The sequence below is a fragment of the Arvicola amphibius genome, chromosome 6, assembly GCF_903992535.2.
Source record: "Arvicola amphibius chromosome 6, mArvAmp1.2, whole genome shotgun sequence".
Lineage (NCBI taxonomy): Eukaryota > Metazoa > Chordata > Mammalia > Rodentia > Cricetidae > Arvicola > Arvicola amphibius.
In genome coordinates, this window is record NC_052052.2 from 91642966 (window position 1) to 91666932 (window position 23967).

Below are 23967 nucleotides of genomic sequence, written 5' to 3' on the forward strand. Positions count from 1 at the left end.
GTTCCTCATTAGCTCTAGTATTTATACACAAAGAATTTGCCTCAAGTTATATGAAAAATGAGGAAGACAGAATGTAACATTTTAAAAAGACTTTATTTTTTAATCATGTATATGTATATATGTATACCATGTATATGTGTGTGTGTGTGTTGCTCCCAGAGTCGGGAGGGGTTGTGTATCTGGAGCTGGAGTTCCTGCTGTGAGCTGGTTGATGTAGGTGCTAGGAGCCTAACTCAAGTCTTAACCGCTGAGTCATTCCTCTCTCCGACCCCTGGATATAATCTTGGTTCTCGCATGTTACTTTCTTTGGCAGAAATGTTGCCTTTGTAGGGTATGTTACTTCCCCATAATTCCATAATAAATTTTATTTCCTTTCAGGGCTAACCTTTTATTCTCTAGTACCAAATGGAAACCCTTTTCCCCAAACCCACCTTTGTACAGATCTACTGCGAAACCTTTTAGATAGCCTCAGCTGTTAGGCCCTCAGTTATGCCAGGCATGCGCATTTGCATCTGTAAGCAGAGGATGTGAACTTTTATCTCCTCTTATTCTCTAAGCACACTAGAGACAAATCGCTTAAACATTAGATTTCTTTTCAGTTTTTGTTGATTTAGCCAATAACAGGGTAGAACTAGATCTGCTACAGAAGATCCATAGAAGATCTGGGCTGCTCCGGAGTAAATTACCGAGCAGTAGGCTTCCTCTTCTATCTTCTCCCCTCCCTCCCTCTCTCCCTTCCTCCCTTTTTTCCTTCCTTTTTTCCTTTTTCATCCTTGGCTATTGGTTAACTATTCTGGTCCGGAGCCATCAGACCCCGCATCTCTCAGGGTTACTGAAAATGGTCTAGTTAATTTCCGTCCTCTAAGAGTGAGGGTTTGGTTGTAAATTCTTTCATTGTATGGAACTATAAACTAAGATTCAGGTTCTTCTCTACCAGAGTGCTTTAAACGTGGAAAAGAAACAGGACCCTAGGCAGTGGGTGTGGAACGGGGAGGAGTCTTCAGAAGATAATTGCAAAGAAGAAAAAGGTAGCAAGTCCCACAGTGTCTTGTTTTTGTTCTGTTCTCTCAGGATGGTGGTGACAAATGATCAGACACAAAAACTGGCAGTCCTCTGCCAAAAAGAGGATCAAAATGCCCCTCAACAGCATCACCGGGAGGATAGAGACCGGGAGAAGGGGTGTGCATAAGAGGAGAGAGAGGACGACGGTGACAAGGCGCCAAGTGCTACGGTCGCAGCTAGGTGCTCCTCCAAGGATCAGAGTTGGTGAGCCACCTCCCAAGAAGGGGTGGGGGTGGAAAGGGGAGGCTGAGGGGCGGGGCAGAAGGCCCGAGCCGGTAGCCTCTGATTGGCTCACATTCTCTCGCAGCGTACCCGGATTGGGCGGTTTGCAGCGGGAGATGTTGTGAGACGCAGCAGGGCGGAGCTAGCCGTTGGGGTCTGAGTGCTGGCCCGGGAGTGCGGTGTGGAGCGGCGGCCGCCGGCTGGGTCCTTGGGACGGGGACTATAGGGACCGCACAGCCGCCGCCGCTCGGTTCCGCTAGCCGCGCCTATTCGCTCTGCTGCTCAGCAGGCTAAAAAAGAAAAGAAAAGAAAAAAAAAAAGCAACCACAAAAAATCTGAACGACACGTAGCCGCCACCACCGGGTCCCTGCTTACACCGCAGGAAGCTACCTTGCAGTGGGGCGGGCGGGGACACTCCCTTATCTGGAAGCTCCACATCCCGTAGCCTCTAGCCCCACCCGCTGCAGAAAAGGGGCTGCTGTCGCCCAAGACCTGTGTCCCCGCGGTCCCGGGCCCTCGGTCCAGCAGGCAGCTGCAGGGCTGAGCCTGCTCTTGGAGCGGTGCTCGGGAAGCATCTGGGGTTGTGAGCCCGAATCGGGGCGCGGGGACGAAAGGGATCGCGAGCGTCCAAGTTTCGGGGGGCCTGGCGAGTGCCACCCTGTCCTGGCCCATCTTCCTTCTCCAGCTTGACTTCCCGGGCCGGGTGACTGCAGACAGAAAACTACTCGTCCCCGAGCGTCCCCCGGGAGGGGAGGGGAAGGAGGTGGGGTGGAAGGAGGTGGATCCAGAAGGAAGGCGCGAGCAGTCCGCCCCCGGGAAGCAGCTCGCGTGCCCGCCGGCCGGGACAGTCTCGCGTTCGGCGATCGCGGGAGCGGGGGCCCCGGCCGGCCCGGCCAGGCGAGGGGAGAGTCCGGCGGTCACCGCCCCGCCCCACGCCCTCCCGCGGCGCCGAGAGCCCGGGGCCGGCCGGGGCAGGTCGTGGCGCTGCCTGCGAGCGGACCCCCTCGCCCGCGTCCTCCGTTGCGTGGCCGTCTCTCTCACCGCCCGGGGCTGAGGCGCGGGCCGGCGGAGGCCGCGCCCGTGTGTGAGCAGCGAGCGAACGAGGCCGGGGCACAAAGGCGGGCGGCGGGCGCCGGGGTCCGGCGGGCCGCGGAGGAGGGGCGGCGCCTCATGAATATTAACCGAGCCGCGGCCTAGCGCGCCCCGCCGCGGGCCGAGCCGCCGAGCGGATCCCTCGCTACCCGCACGCGCCCGGGCCGCGCTTCCCGGGAGCCCGCGCCGGCGACCCGCCTCAGGAAGGGGCGGAGGAAATAGTGGTAGGTGGGTGGTTTGCTTTGCGCTTTTCCCTCTTCTTCAGGTGGCCACCCGGGAGGGCGAGCCGGGGTCGGGGTGGGGGTGGGGGGCGCAGCGGCGACCTGCGAGTTGCCGGGGCCGCGGCTCTCCCGAAGCATGCCCGGGAGCCCGAGCGGGAGCTGGAGCTGCGCCGCGTCGCAGCCGCGGCCGCACGCCTCCCCACCCAGCCCAGCCGCGGGCCAAGGAAAACAGCCGCCTCCTCGGGGGCGCGGGCCGGGGCGCAGGGCAGGCTGCCACGGGCGGCCCGAGTCACCCGCGGCCCCGGCGGCCGCCGCAGACGCCGCCGAGCCCACGCCCGCCCGGCTCGGAGCTGGCTTTTTGTTTGTTTGTTGGGGAGTTGGAGGGCGTCTGCGAGTCTAACCCGGTGCGGAGCAAACTTCGCTTAAGAGTAGGTATCCGGGTGCTGCAGAACGCGCACACTGCCTCGACACTGCCCAGGAAATGCAACAATTAAAATACACTTGAACCGGGAATTTTTTTCTTTTTAATTCATGAAGGCTTCATAGCAGCCGGGCGTGCTTGACACAGCCATAAGGGTTGTTCTGAGGTCTCGCTCTCTCGTTCTCTTCCCGGTGTTTAGGCTTCTCTCTTTCTAATTTGTGGCATGCGAGAACTGTTTCTTTCCTTTGCGTGGTTCACCTTCGTGAACTGAGTAATCCATCGGATTGGGGAGAGGGAGAACTTGGTCTGGACTTGTGGCAAGGCTAAAGATCGGCGCCTGGGGAAAGTTCACGTCCTTCATTAACTTCTCCCTGTTCTAGGAAGGATCCCCGAAAGCTGACGCCAGAGCAGCCCACTAGGATTTTTGTCTGCCTTCGAGTAGCACCGCTTGGAAGTAGACCTCTTCTTTCTGCCCTTGGCGTCCACCCGCCCTGCCAAGGAAACCTGTCGCCCCTGGACTCTGTCTGGAGCAATGAAGAGGGCGAATTCTCTTGAAGAGGGCGTTTGAAGGGGCTTCCTGCAAATCTTTCTTATCTCGCACGTTGTTGGACCAGTCTCTTCCCTGCTTCGCCTCCGACCCTGCTGTGGAATTGGTCCCCTTTTGGTGTGTGGTGGCTCCTCTTCAATGTGGACTCCAAAGGATTTGTCCCTTTACAGTTTGAAATGAAATGATGGCCACACATTGGACCGGTCTGCCTGAGGGAGATGGTGACAAACTCAAGGCCTGTGGAGCCGCCTCTGCCTGTGAGGTAAGCCAGCTAGCTGGGCGGTGGCTCGTCTGTGAGTGTCCTAAGAGAGTGGGGTCGCCTGCCGCTGGGCCTCCCTAGGGGGATTCTTGGGGGCGTTCAGCTGCTTGGTGTCAATGTCCCAGTTGACCAGGAGGGACGTGAAACCTGGCCTACTTTTTTTTCTATCGACTTCAGTGTTTAATTAGCAGGAACGTGTCTCTGTCTTAAATGCCCACATCTTGGTTACCCTTCGGGTCAGAGGCATTCTTCCATCCACGAAGGCTGAGAAGCCTGAGAACAGACGGTTCAGCATCCATGTTTCCTTCAGTGTTTGGAGATGGAGCTGCTTGGGGACGGCTTTATGTAACTCTTGTGTGTGCTACAGCCCCAGCGGAGACGCAGCTGCTGGGCTTTGCTGCACCTGGAAGCCAGTGTTTTTGACTGATGGGAGGGGATCCTGGCTGCTAGCGGTGCCCATAGCAGCTTTGGGTGGGAATCGAGTCTTCCCACCGACAGTTTGAGCTCAGCCTTGGAAAACGCCTGTAGTGTTGAAATTCCAAGCTCCTGAAAATCCTGGCTTACTGTTGTTTTGTTTCTTCTCTCTGAGCCCTCATACTGCTCAGTAGCTCTGAGGGCTGCTCCGGTGTCAGGTGGTTTGTCCCGGAGTTCAGAGAACAGCTGGCTGGGAAGCACTGACTCCAGCTTTCCGAATTTTTCCTTTCTCTCTTTTCTTTTCTGTTTGTTTTTTGAGCCAGCCGCCCAGAATTTATAGAATATCTATTCGTTTATGGCATCTGCACTCCCTCCTGTCTTCACCTGCCTTTATCCTCCTTGAGTTGGTGTATGTAGAGTTTATTCCTATGATGGATCTATTGTGCTTCATTTTGCATAGTTTCTGTAATTTGTTTGGAAAAGGCCCTGCACGTTGTTACTCTTTACACCTGATTTTTGAGGTGCCCGTGTCTTTATTGAGATGTCAGTGGTGACAATAGCAACGTCTCCAGTGATTTCTCACTAGCTCACTGTTTCTTTTGCCTCTATTGTCAGTTTCCATGTCTTCGGGGCACTACTCACTCTAAGCATTTAGTCAGTTCAGTTTTGGTTCAGAAAGCATGCTTCAAACAGATTACTTCGTGTGGGAATAGAAAGTTTGTGCAGAGGGGACATTCGTGTGTTAGCACGCAGTTTATTGGGCACAGTCTCAGGTTTACATGTAGAACAGGTCTTCTGCTTTTTGATATCGGTAAACACCTGCTTGCAGGTTAAGCATGATTAAGTCTGACACCACAATCCTCTGATCGCAGTAAACCATAATGACACCTTTTGGAAGACCTACCTACAACCTGGTGATTGCTTAATGGGCATTGTAGTTACATAATGATATATGCTGTGGTCCTAAAGCCTTATTTGTCATTGTCTTGTGAACACTTGAATTAGCATGCTGCTTGCATTGTGTTTTCTAGAACTAACGTTTATTTGATAATATACATATGTGTGTGTTGTTATTGTTTAAGGGTTGCTCTCAAACCAAGAATTTAGACACACCTTGTACTTGTCTGTAAAATAGTATGCACTTCAGTTAGTTGCATGCTGGCTTTTATTGACAGTGGCAGTGTGTGTGTGTGTGTGTGTGTATGTATTTATGCATGCATATATATATATATATATACACAATATATATATTTGAGGGCTGCAAAATTAGTTTTCATTTGGGCATTATTTTTGGTTGTGGCTATATTGTTTCTAGTTGGGAATAAAGACACAACATTGTCTGTATTTTGCTCATTTAAAGAGTACTTGAATTTGGTATTAATTTGTTTTGGGTTTTTAAAGAATAGGCTTAGATGCTTTGTGCTTCAGAAAGCGTCTTCAAACCGGCAGGTAGGAGGTGAGGGAAGTGTGGTTTTACTGCCTGCAGGTAGCTGGGTGTGGGTTTCTCTCAGATGCTGGTTACAGCTTGGGAATATTTCTGAATACTAGAAAGGAAGTTGTCATAATTTGTTTTGATAAATATTCGTCATTGAACACTGCACTTAGTACTTGTTTTTAGTTTTATTGGCAGTACTCTATTCTGTAATACCATCATTCTTCAATTAAAAAGGAAAAAGGAGAAAAAGGAGAAACAGCAACTGTATTCCTGAATGTGTTTGAATAGTAAATTGATGTATATTTTTAACTAACCAGGAAACAGTGCATATGTCTTGGTAGTAATGTGTTTGTTAAATTACCAAAATGTCTAACACTGTGAGACAGAAGAAACCAATTTGGTAATTTAATTGGCATTTCTTTCATGCCATATCTAATTATAACATTCCATGTTCAGTGGATAAGGTCAGTTGCTTTGCATAAAACAAAGATTTCATGTTCCTGTTAAACAATATAATCCGCTTGTGTTGATAAGTATATTAATTTAGGCACCCTTCCTCAAGAATATATTGGAAGACCAAAAATTAGATAACTAATAGCTCCCATAACTTAAGGAATTCTGACAGTTCAGAACGTGTCTTGGTGTTTCAGTGAGGACCGTATAGATAGTGTCCTATACCGTTGTACACAAGCTTCCTCTGTGTTTCCTCTTTTCCCCTTTGCCTCCCCTTCCCTCCCTTCTTATAGGCCCTGCCATGTAACCCTGGCTGGTCTCAAACTCAAAGCAATCTTACATCAACTTTCCAAGCAGTGGGATTATAGGCAAGAGCCACCAGGGTGGGCTTTAAAGATAAGTTTTTTAGTAATGGTTTTAATCAACTTGAACCATGGTGTGTGTATGTGTATGTGTAAGTTTGGCTTGCTATTTGTTTTATATAGACACCTTTAAATATTGTGATAAGATCATTCTCTTTTCATATTACTTAGTTTTAGTCTTCAACGTTTAGTTTGCTTTTTAGCCAGAAAACTGAAAAGTTGTATTGATTTTCCCCACTTTCCTCTATTTTAAACACTAATTTCACCTTTTAGTCTATAATACCTAGTATTCTATAGTAATGAAAATTTTAGCAACTTCATTGTTAAAAACTTAATTGTTATTGCTAATTTCATTAGTTCACGCTGTGTCTTGCTTTTTTTTTTTAAACTTCGGCTGAGATTTTCCTGTAACTGTAATGTATTTGTGGCTTTTTCTGAGTTTTTTCTGAGTGGGAGGCTATGTGAAGTCTTGCTTTGGCTGTCTTTTATAGTAGTGCTTGTTTTGTTTTTATCCCAGGTTCCCTTGCTCCATCTTGAGTTCCTTCTGTTTTTTTCTTTTCCTCTTCCTCCTCTTCCTTTTTCCATAAGACTCTTACTGTTTGCCTATTTCATATTGGATTAAGCCCTAGCCAGTCTCTTTCTAGTCTTTTATCCTCTGCTTTCATTCCCAGGCTTTATTTTGTTTTCCTGTAACTTTAATCTATATATAAGTGATTCCCAGTATATAACCCTATCCCAGATTTTATGGTTGCCCCGTTGACCTCCATAACCGTCTTGTTGAGTTTTGAGCGGTGTTTCGGGAACTCCACCAGCCCGGCCACCAGCCTTCTGTCTGCCTGCTGCTTGCTCTCTTAGTGAGCATGCCACCGTCTATTTACTTGTCTCAGTTAAAAACTAGGTGGTTAGTCTCTATTATCTTCTCAAAAGTTCTGTCAAGTCTCCACTCTAGATTGCTACCGCCACTGGGGTCACTTTCTGAACCACAGAAACTGGTTTCTCCAGGAGTTTCCCAGTAGCCCAGCTTGTCCCTTTCTTCTCCCAGAGCTTAGTCTTCAGCGATTGTGGGGCAAGAAGGTCTTTCCTTCAGGTCCTCACAGGTGTCTCTTTCACCTTGCCTGGCTCCCCACAGGTTCCTCACTGCTGCCTTTATCTGATTTCCACTTAGCCCTTCAGGCTTTTATTTTACGTGATTCCTAGGGAAGTCTGCCCTGACTCTCCAAGACCTATTAGTTGCCCCTAGTGCATTAGTCCAAAACATGCTGTTCTTTATTGGGAACAAGTGCTTATGGCTCTGACCATCTCTGTCTTCTTTGGACTGCAGCCTCCATGAGAGCACAGATCATGTTTATTTCCACAGTGTCTGGCATGTGATAAATGCTCAGTGTTTGTTGACCAGGTGAATGAATACATTAGACGGGCTTTACATTTTCTTGACTGTTCCCTGAGAGTCAAGTACACTGGTTGTCATCTTGATTATTCTACCTCATCATTCCTTCCTCCACTGTCAGTTTCAAGTTTTTTTCAACTTTCTTACCTATGTATATCTCAGGACTCAGTTTGACTCTCTTTTCCTCCTGTGTTTTATGGTTTTGACCCTACAGACACGTGCCAGGAAGCCTGCTTTTCTCTATTGTTTTTGTTTTTGAGACAAGATCTCACTATAGAGCCAGGATAGTCTTGACTTTATTTACCATCTTCCTGACTCCGCCTCCCCAGTCTGGGATTACAGGTGGATGCCCACATCCTACTGACCTGAGCACTCGGAATCCATCTGCTCTTGGAGAGTGAGTAAACAGGCAACGCCAGGGCCAAACCGGAGATTCCCTGCCTTCTGTTGCCCACCTTCCCCATTTGCTCCTGTGGGCATGCTCATCACAGGCAATAGCAGCCCTGCCCTGCAGACTCTGGAATGACTCTTTTAGCGCATGCATGATATGTATATTTCTTGCTTGATTTTCTTTTTGGCTTGCTGAGCTGCTGTTTCTCCCTGTTGTAAGCAGAGCAGACCATTTATAAATCAAATGTCATTCTTTCACTCAGATTCCTTTAATGGCCTTCGTTTCCTTAAAAATTAAAGGACAGAGTTCTTTTGGTGACCTTCAGGGCTTTCCCCTTTGCCTTCCTGCCCTCACTTCCTGTTATTCTTCCCCTCATTATGTACTGGCTTTCGCAGACTTTTGCTCTTCTGCACACAGAGATGGAGCTTGGCAACCTCGAGCCTCCCGCTTGCTGTTCCCCCTTTTGCAATGCTCTTCCCCATGTCTTCAAGGCTTGCTCTCCTGTCTCCAGCTTGTGCTCAGAGGCCACACTCTGAATGCAGCATTGCCACTCACCCAGATGAGTGAGCACAGTCCTCCACCTGCTCCCGGCATCACCTGTGTCCAATGGACATGCTTAGATGATTTTACTATTTTGGGGGACGCAGATAATGCATAGAATATAAATGTTCTGAGTGCAGAGTGTGACTGTTTTGTTTGTGTGCTCTTTGTGTCGTAATATATTTTTTAGATGGATGGAGACGAGAAATTTCACAGTTCTGTGCAGTTTGTTCTTAGGCATGTAATATGTAAATACATGGTACTTCCTACCATGAAGTAGGAAGTGCTTGTTCTTCAGGAGGCCTCCTCACTCCTTACATTCCCTTCCTTTTCCCTTAAGGATTGCATTTTCATTAAGGATTGCAGCTGAGATGTTTGAGTCTTTTTTTTTCCTTTGTATCTTTCTTACCTTTGGGAAGTTGGTTACCAAGTTACAGTAACCAGGACGATATGTAGTGCAAATGAAAGAAATAATTTGCACCACTGGGTTTGATAACAGACTCTGGAAGGATGATCAGGGTGGCGGATGCTAAAGCATATTGAAAGGTGATAGGCCAAGAGCTGGTGGAGTGCCTTACCTGGCGTGCATGGGGCTCTGAGTTTGAACCTAGCACTTAAAAAAAAGTAGTATGTCTATATTAACAATATTTCTTTAATCAAATGATTGTCTATCATATGACTGATACTTATTTTATATTTTTGTTTTTAATATAATAAGCAGGCAAATTTAACAGCTGTTAATTTTGATGAGAATATAGAAATAAGCTTTTATCCTTTTCATTTCTGAACTGCTATTTACTGATTTTTTTAAAAATAAGTTACATGTTACCAGTATTATAAAATTCTGATTTCTAGCAAACCCATACTCAAAGCAATACATGAGCAAGCTTTCAGAGGCATATGCTTTGTTCTGAGACATCCTGGGGTTGATTCTAGCTAGTTATTGTATAAGACAGCACCGTTACTTCATCTTAAGTGTTCCTCCATATAAATAGATCCAAAGCCAGGATGCCACTCTGCCAAACGTCTCTGTGTAGACTTAGGACTGAGAGTGAAGCCTGCCAGAACCGAGACTAGTGTAGTCGCAGAAGCGCCCGTCACTGGGCGTCATATGTGAGTCTGGAATTGAATGTGTTACACAAGATCTTTCACTAGATTAGAGCCACCAACAAAGAAAATTTCTCCATATATTATTAGTGTTCCTTCACATTCATTTCTCTTAACATATTTTGAAGTCTGTTGTGCTTTGATTTCATGTTTTAATTTGAGCAACTGCGGGTCAGGTAATGTACGACAAAGGTAATACTCTCTTTTGTTCTTTGCACCATGAAGAGCTTTGTCTTATTATATTAACAATATGCTTGCTGATTTAAGGATGGGCAGGGCTAGTGCTGTTAGATGCACAGATGCTGTTATTGAATGCAGCTATTTTCTGCCACAGAAGGACCATATGGTAGGCACTTGTTTTTCTTTTTGGTTGATGTGATTAGATTACTAAAATGAAAGGTTACTGTATTTAAAGACTGTCCTAGTATTTATCTGCTCTTAATCAACCTTAAGGAATTAAATGTGTGAAACTATTATAAATAGCATTCTGAATAGCTTTGGAGGAGAAAGACTTCGTGTAAGTTACCTTTATGGTTTCTGCGGCAAAGCACCTGACATGAAGTAGCCTCAGGAGAGACAGGTTTACTTTGGCTTAGAGCTCTCCAGGGTACAGTCCTTCGTGGGAGGGAAAGCGCTGTGCAGAGAGAGAAGGTGCTGGCCACATCGTGTCTGCAGTCAGGAACTGAGGCTGATGGCTGCCAGTGCTCAGCCTGTCTCAGTTCTGTCCTCTCGGGACTCCAGCTCATGGAGTGGTGACACTCACCGTCTTCAGCTCTTCCTCAGTTACAGTTTTCTGGGAACATCCTCATGAACGTACCAAGTTATGTTTCCATGGTGATTCTAAGTCCAGTCAAGTTGGCCATGGAGATGAACTGTTGTATACATCTTCATGCAAAAGCTGCATTTTGGATTATTTTTATGAAAACAGTTTTGTAATTTGAAGTAGTCAAACTATAAACCACAGTCTCATCAAACTGAATATTAGACAGAATAGTTTATTTCTTTAATAATGGAATAACAGAGGACAGCATTTTGTGCTTTTAAAGACATCTGAAAGTGGGCCTGAAAGATGCCTCTGGGGTACAGGCACTTGCTGAGTAAGCCTGGCGGCTTGAACTCAAAGCCTGCAACCCATGGTGGGAGGAGAAGACTGATTCTTCAGGCCTGTTTTCTCACCTCCATGTGTGCACCATTGCATGTGCACCCCCACATCTCTCTCTCTTTGTCTCTTTATTACACACACACACACTATAAATTTTTTAAAACTCTGAAAGAGAAATGAATATACTGTACTATAGCTTTAAAAACTTTACACAATAGAATTTTTTGTTTGTTTTCTAGTTAATACAAAAATTCCATTCTCATGTTAGGATTAAAACAATAAATTTAAAACTTAAACATGGTATTTCTGAATATTTGCCTATTTAAGAGAACACGGTTAGACAGACCAGAGCAAACTGTAGTTCATTACTATAAAGAAGGCTATGTTAAAGACTCTATTGATTTTCCCCAGTGTCTGGCTGCTCTCAGCCTTCTGTTTGATATTGGGTATGTTTGGATTTGGCTGGGTTACTCGCTGCCTTTTGCCCTGGATGGCCGTCTGGTGCAGCTGTGGGTGGGCCAGGCCTGCTCTGTCTTTCTCATAACCTAGTGAGCACATAGTGTCTCGGCTTCGGCTCTCTTCTCACTGCATCCCTCACTAGTCTAGCTGAGAGGGGCTTACATTCTCAACAACATGCTGATTATCAGATAGCAGACGGCTTTAGTATGCTTGGAAGTGTCTTCTGGATATAGTTTCACTAGTATGCTCTTGGACTGTAAAAAGTGTCTTCAGGTCAGGTGTCTGGATACATCAGTTTCTTCTGCTCTCTCAGGGTTCTGTATTGGAGGAAATCCATGTAAGTTTGATCAGTGAGGCCTACTTTCTCTTCTGGCCTCTGAATATTGGCTTCTGGAAATGGTCGGGATTGGTATGTGAGGTGAGGGAAGGAAATGCTTGGGGCACCCAGTTTTAAATGGGTCTTTATTAAAAAGCTTTTAGGAAGTTGCTTTTGCTTCATTCATTCATTCCCTACATTTGTGCTTCTCAACAAGTTTGAAAACAAAGAGAAAAACAGACAGAATTAGTAAAAGCCTAGAATTGTCCCAGTGCTCACTTAACAAATTTTGGTGAGCACTGCTAAAGTTATGGCCTGAGCTCATGGCCTGGATTTCTTCCTTGACAATTCCAGTTTGTTCTTTATTCCTTGAACTGAGAGAAAACCAGTACGGAAACAAAGGTAGGAACCACTGACGTGCTGGAGACTTCCGTGAGGCCCGTCATCTCCCAGAATGTTTTCTAGTTAAGGGCCAGTAGTTTCTTACAGGATTCTTTCCACTGTGGTGCATGGCCAGAATTTTGATTTAGTGAAATGTAGAGGATCATGATTAGAAATTTGATTTTACTTTTTTAATTTTAAAAATTTTATATTTGTAACGTATGTTTTAAAATGTGACTTAATAATATATCATAGGCATACATCTTTGTCCATGGGTTTATGGATGGATCATACCCTATTGTATATGGAGGATAAGAAACCTAAATAGGCTAGGCCAAAGTCTGTACTATAGAACTAAGATTAGATTCTGTGTGTGAAGGTAGAACTAGGTAGATGGGCCTATTCTAATTAGAAGTTAACAGAAATTAAATTTGTTTTCTTAGCAGAGGTAGGATGACCAGATAGAGATGTTATAGTGGATACTTCTGCCTTGGTAGGATTTTCAGTCAGGTGTGTTGGGGTGATCTTTTGAGTAACCTTTTGAACTACAGATTTCTAGTAATGTAATGAATAGGTAACCTTGGAATTCACCCCAAACCTTTAACTATTGAGTGGGCTTGTGGTGTCCCAGTGATCACCCAACTTTGAGAACAGCAGATCTCAAGATCATATTCATAGACCCTTCCAGGAAATTGTAAATGGCCATAAACTTAGTTAATCTTCAAGATCGAAATTGTATTGGAGCTTCTTCTCTTGTAGTGAAGCATTATATCCGCGTGCTGATCTGCTGAGGTGATATCTTTTCAGACACTGGAAACTGTTGAGAGAGTCAGACATGGTGGTGCACACCTCTAGCTGCAGCTGCTCGGAAGTTGAGACATGAGTGGAAGTTGAACCAAGGGGCTCAAGGCAGCAGAAGAAAACACACTTTAAAATCCAACAGGTGTAAGTGATAGCTAGTGTACTTTTGAAAGATGTTGGCTGTCCCTTAGTCAAAAGTTAAACATTTTAAAGTGATGGAATTCTCCTTTCTGGCTTAGTGCACATACAGCTGTTAGTTTCTTGCTTTATTACAAAACTAATATATTTGGTTTTATTTGCACAAGGTTGTATTTAAAAATTATTGCTAGGATAAATTGTAAGCGGTTGTTTTTACTATTTTTTAGCAAGAACAGAAAAAGTTACAGTAGAAGAATATATGTGCACACCCACATGCACACATACACATGCATGCACATGCACGCGGTTCTGTACCTTAATACACACTTAGTACACATTGTGAGGGACAGAAATCATTACAGCATAAATCTTCAACAATGAAGTGTTCATTAGTGAGATAATTTTCCCGTAACTCTGTCCCCATTTACCTCCAGCCAGCAGCTCTTCTGAATCTGTCCTTTGAATCTGTCTGGTCTTTTAAAGTGGCCGGCATTGGATAATACGATGCAAACACAATGCAAACTAATTGCAGTGTCCAGTTGCAATTCTGAGAAAGAAGTGGGGTTTCTCGAAGACAGTGAATGTGAAGGAGAAGGCGCACAGCCACTGACAAAGAGGATCTGGCAGAGTGAGACCCAGTTCCCAAATGAAGGAAATGTAATCAGGGTTGATAGGCATCTCAAAGGGGAGCAGTGGAGAGCATGTTTAAGGATTAAGAGCTTTTGAGAAATTGATGTCTTTGACTGTGATTGCATCTGGGAGGGTGCAGTTCTTCTCAGAAGCAAAGTTTAACTTAGACCTAGTCTTTCAGCAGCTCTGTTTGCCAAGAGACAAGAAAAAGCAGGTATGAATGTATTGATGGATGGGTGGAAGTAGTGGACAAATTTCTCCTACTACTGAGCATTAGCAGAAAACCCTAGCTTTTCTGGTTGGCTTTTAAATGAAGCTGTTTAAAAATAGCTCTCAGGAATAGCCTCATACAAGGTTGTAGTTCTTAGATGCCCAAGTAGTTCAGAATTTTGACAATTTTAGCTGCTGCCGTTTGTGACTCTCACGGGTCTTTGCTGCCTAGAGTACCCTTGATGTCTTAGCCAAGAGTTCAGGTGATTAAAACCAAGACTGGTAGGCACAATTACATTGTACGTCTCATAAAAATCTTCCTTAGGATATGATTCAAACGATCTCTAGGTGATGATATTAACAGAACCACAGTTTGTGGCTGCCAGAAGTGTGTCTGCTCTAGCCATAGAGGAATACAGATTCTAATCCAGCTAGGGGAGAAACCAAGAATCGTTTGTTTCTGTTGGGCATTTGCTGCTGTCGCTCTTGACAGCCTTTGGCCTCTGTGATCATCATTTCTAATTTTGACTTTTAAGCAGATTATTCAAGCAATATGTTTGGAGTAACAGGTATTTTGAGAAGAAGGTAGAAAGTTATTTAATGGCTTAAAATATGTGTGTCCATTTGGAGAACACAATAATTCCTCCAAACACTGGGCCTAGAAAGGGCATGCCTCACACTGTGCTGAAGTGTTACGTATTATTGACAGGAAAATGGTATGTCTTTCCTAGCTGACTCTTAATTGACCACAGACTAAATAGAACTCTTTCTTAGTCTCTTAATAGGATTTGAACTTTAGAAGTTATTTTGTATATTCACTAAGAGGGATAGAATACCAATATTATGAATAAAGTAGGGGTCATTGGTCATAGCCTATATATAGATAATAAAAAAGAGAATTTCATGGATTCATTTATGCCAGTGAACTTGGCAAATGAAATGGTCAAGTTCCTTAAGAGGGCAAATTACTGAAATGGACACAAGGAGAAATTAAGGAATCGTAACAGTGCCATGTGTTAAAGCATGTGAAACCACAAGCCTTTCCAAACAGAAGGTTCGAAATGCATTTGGTACATTGGTGTATTTAAGGCATACATCTCTCTAACTATATATCTTCTATATTAAACATGTCACATATTTAAGTAAGAAAAGATTCTATAAGCCAATTTTTTTACAAACTCAAAAAATAGAGGTAGAGAGAACTTTTCTGACCTCCAGTTTATGAGGCCATTGTAGGCCTGTCCAGATAAATATGTAAGAAAAGGAATTCATATTAACAGCTGTCATGTTTAAATTCTGCAAGGATATTAGCAAATCAGATCTAGCAATAAAGTGAAAACGGTAATATGCCACAAGTAATTTTGAGTTATTTTAGAAGTGAACGTTTATTATCAAAAATGAATTAGCAACAAAGCAAGGGAGTTCATATGATCATCTCAGTAGATGCAAAGTATTTGACACAGTGTAAGTCAGAAAGCTGGGAATATAATGGCACTTGCTGAATTTGAGGGGAGAACAGCCGTCAGACTTGGGGTCTGGTCCCCGCAGGCTTACAGAGGAGCTAGAAGGGAGGAAGAAGAGAAGTGAACCACTTCTTAGAATGCATTTGTACACGTAGAACACCATAAGGGATGCACCCCAAATGCCTGCTAGAACTAACTAGTAATAGTTTCAAACTTAGGGATACAAAGCGGCTGTGTAGTAGGCTTTGTATTTCTGTGTGCTGACAACAGCTAGCGAATGAGATTTAAAAGTGAGCTTTATTTTAATGTTTGAAGGGGAACTAAACGGAGAGTTAGCCACAAACTGCTCTGTTAGATTCAATTAGTTACAATTAAACCTCTAGCAGGCTTTTTGCTGTTGTTTGCTGTTTTTGTTTTTTTGTTTTTATTTTTGAGACAAGGTCTCTATACGTGTCCCTGTCTGTCCTAGCTCTTACTCTGGCTGGCCTCTAATTCACAAAGATCAACTTGCCTCTGCTGGGACTTTGTGTTTTACCACACCCAGCTTTTAAGAAGAGAACTAAATAAGGTGATTCTAAAAGGTATGTGGGTATGCAGAGGACAAACTGTTGCTAAAGCTATACTGAAAACATAGGACTTTGGAAGGCTTACAGTATCATACTGATTTAAAGCCATGGAAATCCAGACAGTACAGAATTAATATAATCTTGATGTCTGCAGGAATAAAGGTGACTCGAGAGTGGGAGACCTGTTCATCCTTCCATCCTCCGTCCATTCAGATGCACTGAGGAAAGGATAGTGTTCTCAACAAATGGAAATACATACAGAAAAGAGCATCCTTTTTAATGTCTCACTGGACAGAAAAGTTAATACAACATTGATCACTGGTGTGAATTTGAAAGCTGATTATAAAGCTCCACTAAAGCAGCAGAATGGGCAGAGGTTTCTGAGAAATGACCCAAAAATATTTGCTAGAAGAGAAAAACAGTGATTATTTCTACGTTATCAAAATGAAAACTTCGATTTTTGCAAAATGCAATTAAGAAAATGTTTTCTGGCTGCACAAGGTGGTGCAGCCTTTAATCCCAACACTCAGGAGGCAGAGGAAGGTGGATCTCTGTGATTTTGAGGCCAGCCTGGTCTATGGAGTGAGTTCCAGGAGAGCCAGGGCTACACAGAGAAATCCTGCCTTGAAAAACCAAAATAAATAAATAAACAAAGAAGAAAACAAATAAATAAATGCTTCTTGAAACCAAAGATGGGGAGGAGAGCTTCGTGGAATCTGTTTTGAATGAAGGGATTGCTTCTAGAATCTGTATCGAAAATTCTTAGAACACAACTATGAGACAGTCTACTTTTAAAAATGGGCAAAAACTGAAGTACAAGACAAGATAAATGGAAAACACATGGAGACTTGTCCATCATCATTAGTAATGGGGACATTCGTTTGTAGCATTAGCTGTTCTCTGTTGCAGTTTGTTGAGTTTGCTGCTGTGATCTGCCTGCACTCAGTCAACTCTGAGAGAACAGTTTGTGGGGGACTTCTCTTTTTAGGTTCTCTCTGAAGCACTAAAATAATATTGCTGCTACTTTTTTATCTTTATTTTATGTTAATTGGTGTTTTGCCAGCATATATGTCTGTTGTGAGGGTGTCAGAAGCCCTGGAACTGGAATTACAGTCAGTTGTGAGCGGCCTTGTGGGTGGGAATTGAACCCTTATCCTCTAGAAGAGCAGCCAGTGCTCTTAACCACTGAGCCATTTCTTCAGCCCTATTGCTGTTACTTTTCAATTTCGTTTTCCAGTTATTCATTATTACCACATAGGAATGAAGGATTTTGTATAGCAACTTTGCATACTGAAAATGTAAAAATTTCACTCTTTGGCTGCTACCCATTAGAATGTCAGAATTATAGTCAGAACACCAAGTATTGTTGGGGGAGGAGCAACTGCCCTTTCACATATTGTAGCTGACGTGATGACACAACCATGGAGGAAGACCTTTTGCACCTGTCGGAAATTCAGGCGCTCATTCACTATGCAGCCCACTCTAGCTAATCATTTGTATTATTTTGAGACAGAGTCTTGCTGTGTAATAGCCCTGGCTAGCCTATTGCTTGCTACATTGCCCAGAATAGCCTTAAACTCAAGAAAATCTTTCTGCCTCAGCTTCTCAAATTCTGAATTTACAGGCATGTAGCATGTGTCTCTTTTTAGCTGTTTATAGTCTTAATATCTAGCATCTTCAAATTTGAAATAGCCCATGTGTTTATCAACAGATGAACCAGAAAGTAAATTTTAATGTATTATCTAGTAAAGTACTACTCAGACTTAGAATGAACTGATAGTTGCAACCACATAGATGTATCTCAAAAAGAGAAGCTAGATGTGAAAGAGTAGATATATAGGCACATATATGTAAACACACTACATACACAGTTCCACCTATAGGAAATCCTAGAACTAGGGAAAATAATCTCTAGGTGCTGTAGAGTGGACTATTGGTCACATGGGAGAAGACTGATTGCAGAGGTCCAAAGGAACCTGGGGTAACCAGGTCTTGTGTGGTTGTGGTGTTTATGTGTATACATATATTTGCAAAGATCAATTGTGTATTCAATGGGTACATTTTGTTCTGTGAATTAGACTTCAACAAAATGTATTTGAAAAGAAAAATGTTTGATAACATGAAATTGTGGTAAGGCTGTGCAGTAGCAAGCCCTGCTACAGTGCTGAGTGCCGTCTAAAGCAGCACACTTAGACCAAGGCCTTGGTGGCGTCCCATAAACGCCAGCAGATAACCAACTTATGATCCACAATTTCTATCCTCAGAAAACAAATGTCCACATGAGTGTTCACAAGGGCTTGCTCCTGCCAGACTGGAAGCAACTCACCTGTCTGCCTGTAGGAAAACAGATAAAGCGTGTGGTGTGGTTGTACGGCAGCAGGATGTATGGATATGAAAATATTCTTAACAGAAGAAGTGGACAGACAACAGGGCCCAGCACTATGATTGCAGAACTATTACATGGTGATAGAAAAGAAAACTGAGTTTGCTTTTGTGTGTGAAGGCCAGGGCATCACTAGGAGGCACACAGGAAACTTGCAGGGTAATGGGAACGTTTTGTATCTTCATGTATGTGTGAATGGTGTAGGCACATGAACTTGGAAAATCAAATAAATATGGGTTCAAGAACTATGTGAAGCTGTATATACCCAAGTAAAAGACTAAATATTTGGCTGGGAGATGGGTCAGTGTGTAACACACTTGCCATGCCAGTCTTAGGAGTATTAGGACAAGGTTTTGGACCCCTCCACACACACTCATGTAAACGCTGGATGGGCATAGTGGACTCTAACAGCATTCACAGTTCTCAGGAGGTGGCAGAGACTTGTGGTTCTGGGAGCAAGCTGACTAGCTAGCCCAAGGAGATCATCTCATCTCTGAGATGAGAGACCCTGCCTCAATATCTCAAGTGTCTTCTTTTATCCCTTTCCACTTGAGGTTAACCTCTGGCCCCCACACAGACAGGGGCATGAGCCCTCTTCCCATGCATTCACATAGATCTGAACACATACATGTATGTACACATGTGCATGCACAAAAAGGAAAAAGCTGTGCTAAGTATGACAGTAAAATGCAAAATGGTGAAAAAGGAGGCTGTGCAGAAACTGAAGAATTAACCAGAACTGTTGTGTAAGCACCAAGTCCCCACCCAGTGCTTAACTGTGCCTCCTGGACTTAAAAATAAATATTTTTAAAAGGAAGAAAATGAAAATAACTTAGTTTCTGTTATTCTTAAGTTCTAAACTTAAGTGTTTTCTTTTTAGAGAAAGGATAGTTAAGGGAGTTACTGTAGCTCTCAGGAACCTGAAGCTAAACCTTACACTTAATTTGTATCTCCTGTATATCAGCCAGCTTCTTATATCCTAATAGTGTGACAAAATGTATCAAGTTCTGGTTTTCTCTAGAACAAATATTTTTAAGAATTTCTTTTATTTCCTTAACTGCAGTCGTTAAGAAATCCTAATGAGCTGGACGGTGGTGGTGCACAGCTTTAATCCCAGCACTCAGGAGGCAGAGGCAGGCAGCTCTCTGTGTATTTGAGGCCAGCCTGGTTTACAAGAGCTAGTTTTAGAACAGGCTCCAAAGCTACAGAGAAACCCTAACTAGAAAAACCAAAAAGAAAAAAATGGAAAGAAATCATCGTGAAACTATACAAAAATTGAAAAATTACATATACTATGGGTGATGCTTCAGTTGTAAGAAACTGATACTTTCCATTGAGACTCGAGCTCCACTGTCAGGCTACTTAATTTTGTATGAACCTCGACTGTTTTGGAGGTGGAAATAAGTAAGTAAACTCTGAATATCAGTTTTTAAATGTGGGATTAAATTGTTAGCTATTCCACTTAAATGCTGTGAGTTAGATTCTTTGCAGGAAACTGTATTTTATAATGTTTTCTTTGGTTGTGCACAATAATTGTTTTATCTTTTTAGTGGCTCGAGGACTTAAGATCTAAGATGTAATTTTTTTTATTTTTAAAAATATTTAATATTTATATATGCATATAACGTACTTTGATCAAATGCATCCTTCATTCCCTCCTTTTCAGTTCCTCTCATCCCCCACCCCCAGCTCTTGCCCCTGCATGTGCAGCTTGGCTGGGGAGAGGCTCATGAAGTCCCACTCCTGTCTGAGGGGCTATTGCCAGTTCATGGCTGTTGAAAGAAGAGTCAGCTTTCTTCAGGGTTGCTTCCAGTAGGCGGTCCTCCACGCATACATACTAATGCAGTACTAAATGGACTCAGTGGTATTCAGTTTAAAAATAATCACACTTTAACCATTTTTAAGGGCATAACTTGGTACATTATGTACATAACTTGGTACGTTTCTGTAATCATCCCTATTTCTAGGGTCCCCTCATCACACCAGCATGAAACCCTGCCTACTGTCCCTAGCCTCTGGTCACCTGTGCCGATCCTGGATAGTCTGTGCTGTCGGCAGCGTTTGTCCATTGCTGTGTGGCCACCTCCCTTAGCACAGTTCTTCCGTGCCTCACCCACACTGTGGGTGTTAGAATTCCATGTCCTTCTGTGGCGAGTGGCATCCTGCTGAGGAACATGCCATAGCTTTTATGCATTCGGTTGTTTATGGTTTCTTCGGCTGTGAATAACGCCATTGTGAACGTACTACACAGGTATCTGCTTGAATTCCTGTCTTCTTCCGAGAATAGAACTGGTGACAGTTGCAGGCAGGTAGGACAGCGTGGCAGAGGCAAATGTGAGAGAATAAATACGTATGAAGGAGAACTCCTGTTAAGTACGCGGTAGTACAGAACTTATTTCCAGATGAGGTTTGCATGTCCAGTGGTGATGCAGGGAACAGGCTCCAGTGTTTGAACACGTCTTTGCTGCGTTCCATTCCAGCTCAGACCTGTTTTTGGCTCACGAGGGCACTGTGCAAGGAATCTCTGTTATAGTCTCCATCCAGTATCTGACTTTTTAAAAACACCCAGTGTCTAGTAACAGGAAGCCAGTGGTGTTTGTTTTGTCAGTCTGGATCATCTGTTATTTCTCACAGAGAGAGCATTTGAGGACGGAGAAAGTTTAATATTAATGATAGTATTTTTCAGTTCTTCCTTTCTAGTGAGTAAAATCAGAGTATCTCCATTTTAATTATTTTAATAAATTTGGTTTTGTTGTCTTCTTTTACTTAACCTTTTTCCTGTCCATCTCTTTTTTTTCTTTGGCATAAAGCTTTATTAAAGGAGAGAGGGAGAGGGAGCGGGGAGAGAGAGAGACAGAGATAGAGACAGAGACAGAAACAGAGAAGGGGGGAGAGACCTGCCCATCTCTTTTTACTGCTAGTTTATAACCTACAATCTGTTGGTGATTTATGAGTGACTATTTGACTTTTCTGTAAATGGAACAGGCATAGTCATTAAAAATAAATTTACTTCTGTTTGATTAGTTTTGTACAGTTTTAGACACTTGCTAGTCAAGTTACTTAAGTAGGATGGGATACTAGTTAGATTGTTTTGTCTTCAGGTAAAAGTGCAGACTATGAGAACAGATCTAAATAGTTGGGGTAATTACATTAAAGTCTTTTAAAAAAATCTGTGTGTATGCGTGCTCCACTGTGTGCAGGTGTTGAGAAAGCCAGAAGAGGGCGTTGGATCCCCTGGAGCTGGAGTTAGAGGCTGTTGTGAGCTGTCCACCACTGTTTCTTGTCCTCTGGAAGAGCAGGAAGAGCTCTTAACCAATAAACTGTCTTTCCAGCACCCAGGGAATTAAGTCTTTGCCAAGGGTGATTTGAGCTGTTGTTAACTAGCCTATAGCTTATGCTTGTGTTTGTTGTTGTTTGTTTGCCTCTAAATGTGGACATCAGAAAAACGTAATCGTCGGTCTGCTTTCTAGCAGGGAGCATGGAATTGCATCTGTTTTCAGTTTTATTTCACCACCTTTTAATACTTGTTCCCACTGTACTGTAGACGTGGATGCTGTTGACATTCGTTAGCTGTAATGTTTGTTCAGTCTCAGAGCACTGGTTAGTTCTTTTGAGTTCTAGACTGGAATAGCTGTTTCCTAGAAATATGCTACGAGACAAAGAGCATCTTAGACAGTTTTATAGTTCTGAAGAAAGAGCGTTAACACTCACAGCACTTGGCCCCCAGAGCATTCCGGGAAGGCGTGTATGACTGTGTGCATTTTCAAGGTGGAAACAGGTTCAGAGAGCTTAATTAACAAGGCCAAGGCCACACAGATCTATAGCTATCTTATTTCCGCTCATTTCTTCAGAGTGGTGAATTGCACATGGTGTTTTCCCGAGGAAAGCCCGTGTTGAGTTTGAACCTGACCTGACCTCCCTCCTCTGTGTCTTTGCAGCAAGCATAGCGTGGTTCCTTGAACTCATAAGACGGCCAAAGTCCGTCATGTCTGTTCACGTCCACTATGCTGAAATACCTTTCTCACGTCTCACATCCCTATAAGTCCTACGTTTTTTTCAAGCCTGCGGCAGAGCACAGTGCCTGAGAAGCTTTTTTCTGACCTCACTGACCTCAGGTAGGAAACAGTTTTCCAGTCCCAGTCTTGCTTTCGATGGCTTTCTCTCCCTCTGGACTCCTGCTGTCATTTTCCTTATTTTAGTATTGAGTAGATCTGTAACTTAATTCTTTCAGAGTTCAGAAGGTCTTAGATCTTAGAAGTGGTGTAGTTTCTGGCTGTGAACTGTGTTTGAGTATTTGCATTCATGGAATAAACACAGACTTAGAGCCTATGGTCAGCTCTTACTGCCAGTGTGTTAAAAATGTTTTCACTTTCAGGGCTGTTTGAAATTTAGGATAGGCAATATATAATTATAAATACAGATCGATTGCCATTTTAGAAAACCTATCTAGTAGTCACATGATAATTATGATTTTTCTTTTGTTCATCTTTTTTGTGTGTGTGAAAACAAAATAGTATTGGTTACCTTAGAGATGATGTGAGTGTGTGGGTATTGGCTGCCAATTGATCCATCATTAACAGGTAGATGTGACCTTATCTTTCAAAGCTTATTATACTTTGATTTTTTGGTCACTGGTAACCTTTTCAGTTTTTTCCTAAATCCTTTAGACACAAACCCAATTATCACTGATGGTTTTCTTATTTTCTAGTTCAATTTTATGTGCTATTTTAGCCCAAGATCTGGAATCAACCATTATTTCAAGATGTCCTAGTATCTTTTAGTAGACACAGTGTTTCAAGACCTCATCTTCTCTCAGAGATAGATGCTCATTCCTAAAGAGTTGATGCTGAGGCTTTTCTCATAAACATATACACTTACGTTCTATAACCTTCTATACTTATTCAGACCAGGACAGCAGCAACAATATTGCTATAGTGTTGTTATTAAACTATAGGCCTACTTGCTGCCTTTTGGGGGGGGGTGAGAATGAGACTATAAGTCATGCTATTTCCTTTCAAATTCAGGGTTTTGAGAGTGTTGTTGTTTGAGACAAGGCCTCACTGTGTAAGCCTGGCTGTCTTGGAACTCACTATATAGATGAGGCTGGTCTAGAACTCACAGAGATTCTCTTGCCTCTGCCTCCTGAGTGCTGGGATTAAAGGTGTGCCACCACACCTGCTAGGCGTTTTTGTTTAACCTCTTTGGTATTTCATTCCATTCCTCTTTACCCCAGAGAACTCATTTAATTTTATTCCAAACAGCATACATAACAATCTGGGGGAAAAAAGTGCATGGTGAGTGTAACTACTGAGAAGTTACATTTTTCCTATTCTTTCTCTGCCACCCTTCCTATTTTCTAAAGAGGTTGTATTCTATCTGCCTTGTCAGACTACCAGGGATTACAGGTCCACTTTCCCTTTTAAACTGTCATTTAATGTTGATTCTAAATAGCCCGGTGTTAAATATTCATCTCTGTTTCCCATGCCCTGCTTTTTCTTTTGTTTTGACATGGAGTCCTTCTTTGTAGTCAACACAGGCCTGTGATTTACTTTGTAGCCCAGTCCGGCCAGGTTACAGATATGAGTCACCACATCTGGTTGCTTTA

General features: G+C 43.2%; 1 protein-coding gene across 4 annotated transcripts in view; it reads left to right on the forward strand.

The window, feature by feature from the left end:
- Window positions 1-2312: 2312 nt before the first annotated feature.
- Window positions 2313-23967, forward strand: part of Arhgap21 (Rho GTPase activating protein 21) — a 128204-nt gene continuing 106549 nt past the window's right edge. Inside the window, exons 1-2 of one of the 4 annotated variants that reach the window (XM_038333103.2) lie at window positions 2313-2604; window positions 3399-3827. In XM_038333103.2, coding sequence (XP_038189031.1) covers window positions 3747-3827 — 81 coding nt within the window. In that variant the 5' untranslated portion in view covers window positions 2313-2604; window positions 3399-3746. Of the gene's footprint in view, window positions 2605-3005; window positions 3026-3398; window positions 3828-23967 lie in introns of those variants that run through there. The other 3 variants (XM_038333104.2, XM_038333106.2, XM_038333105.2) reach the window with 3 other exon arrangements.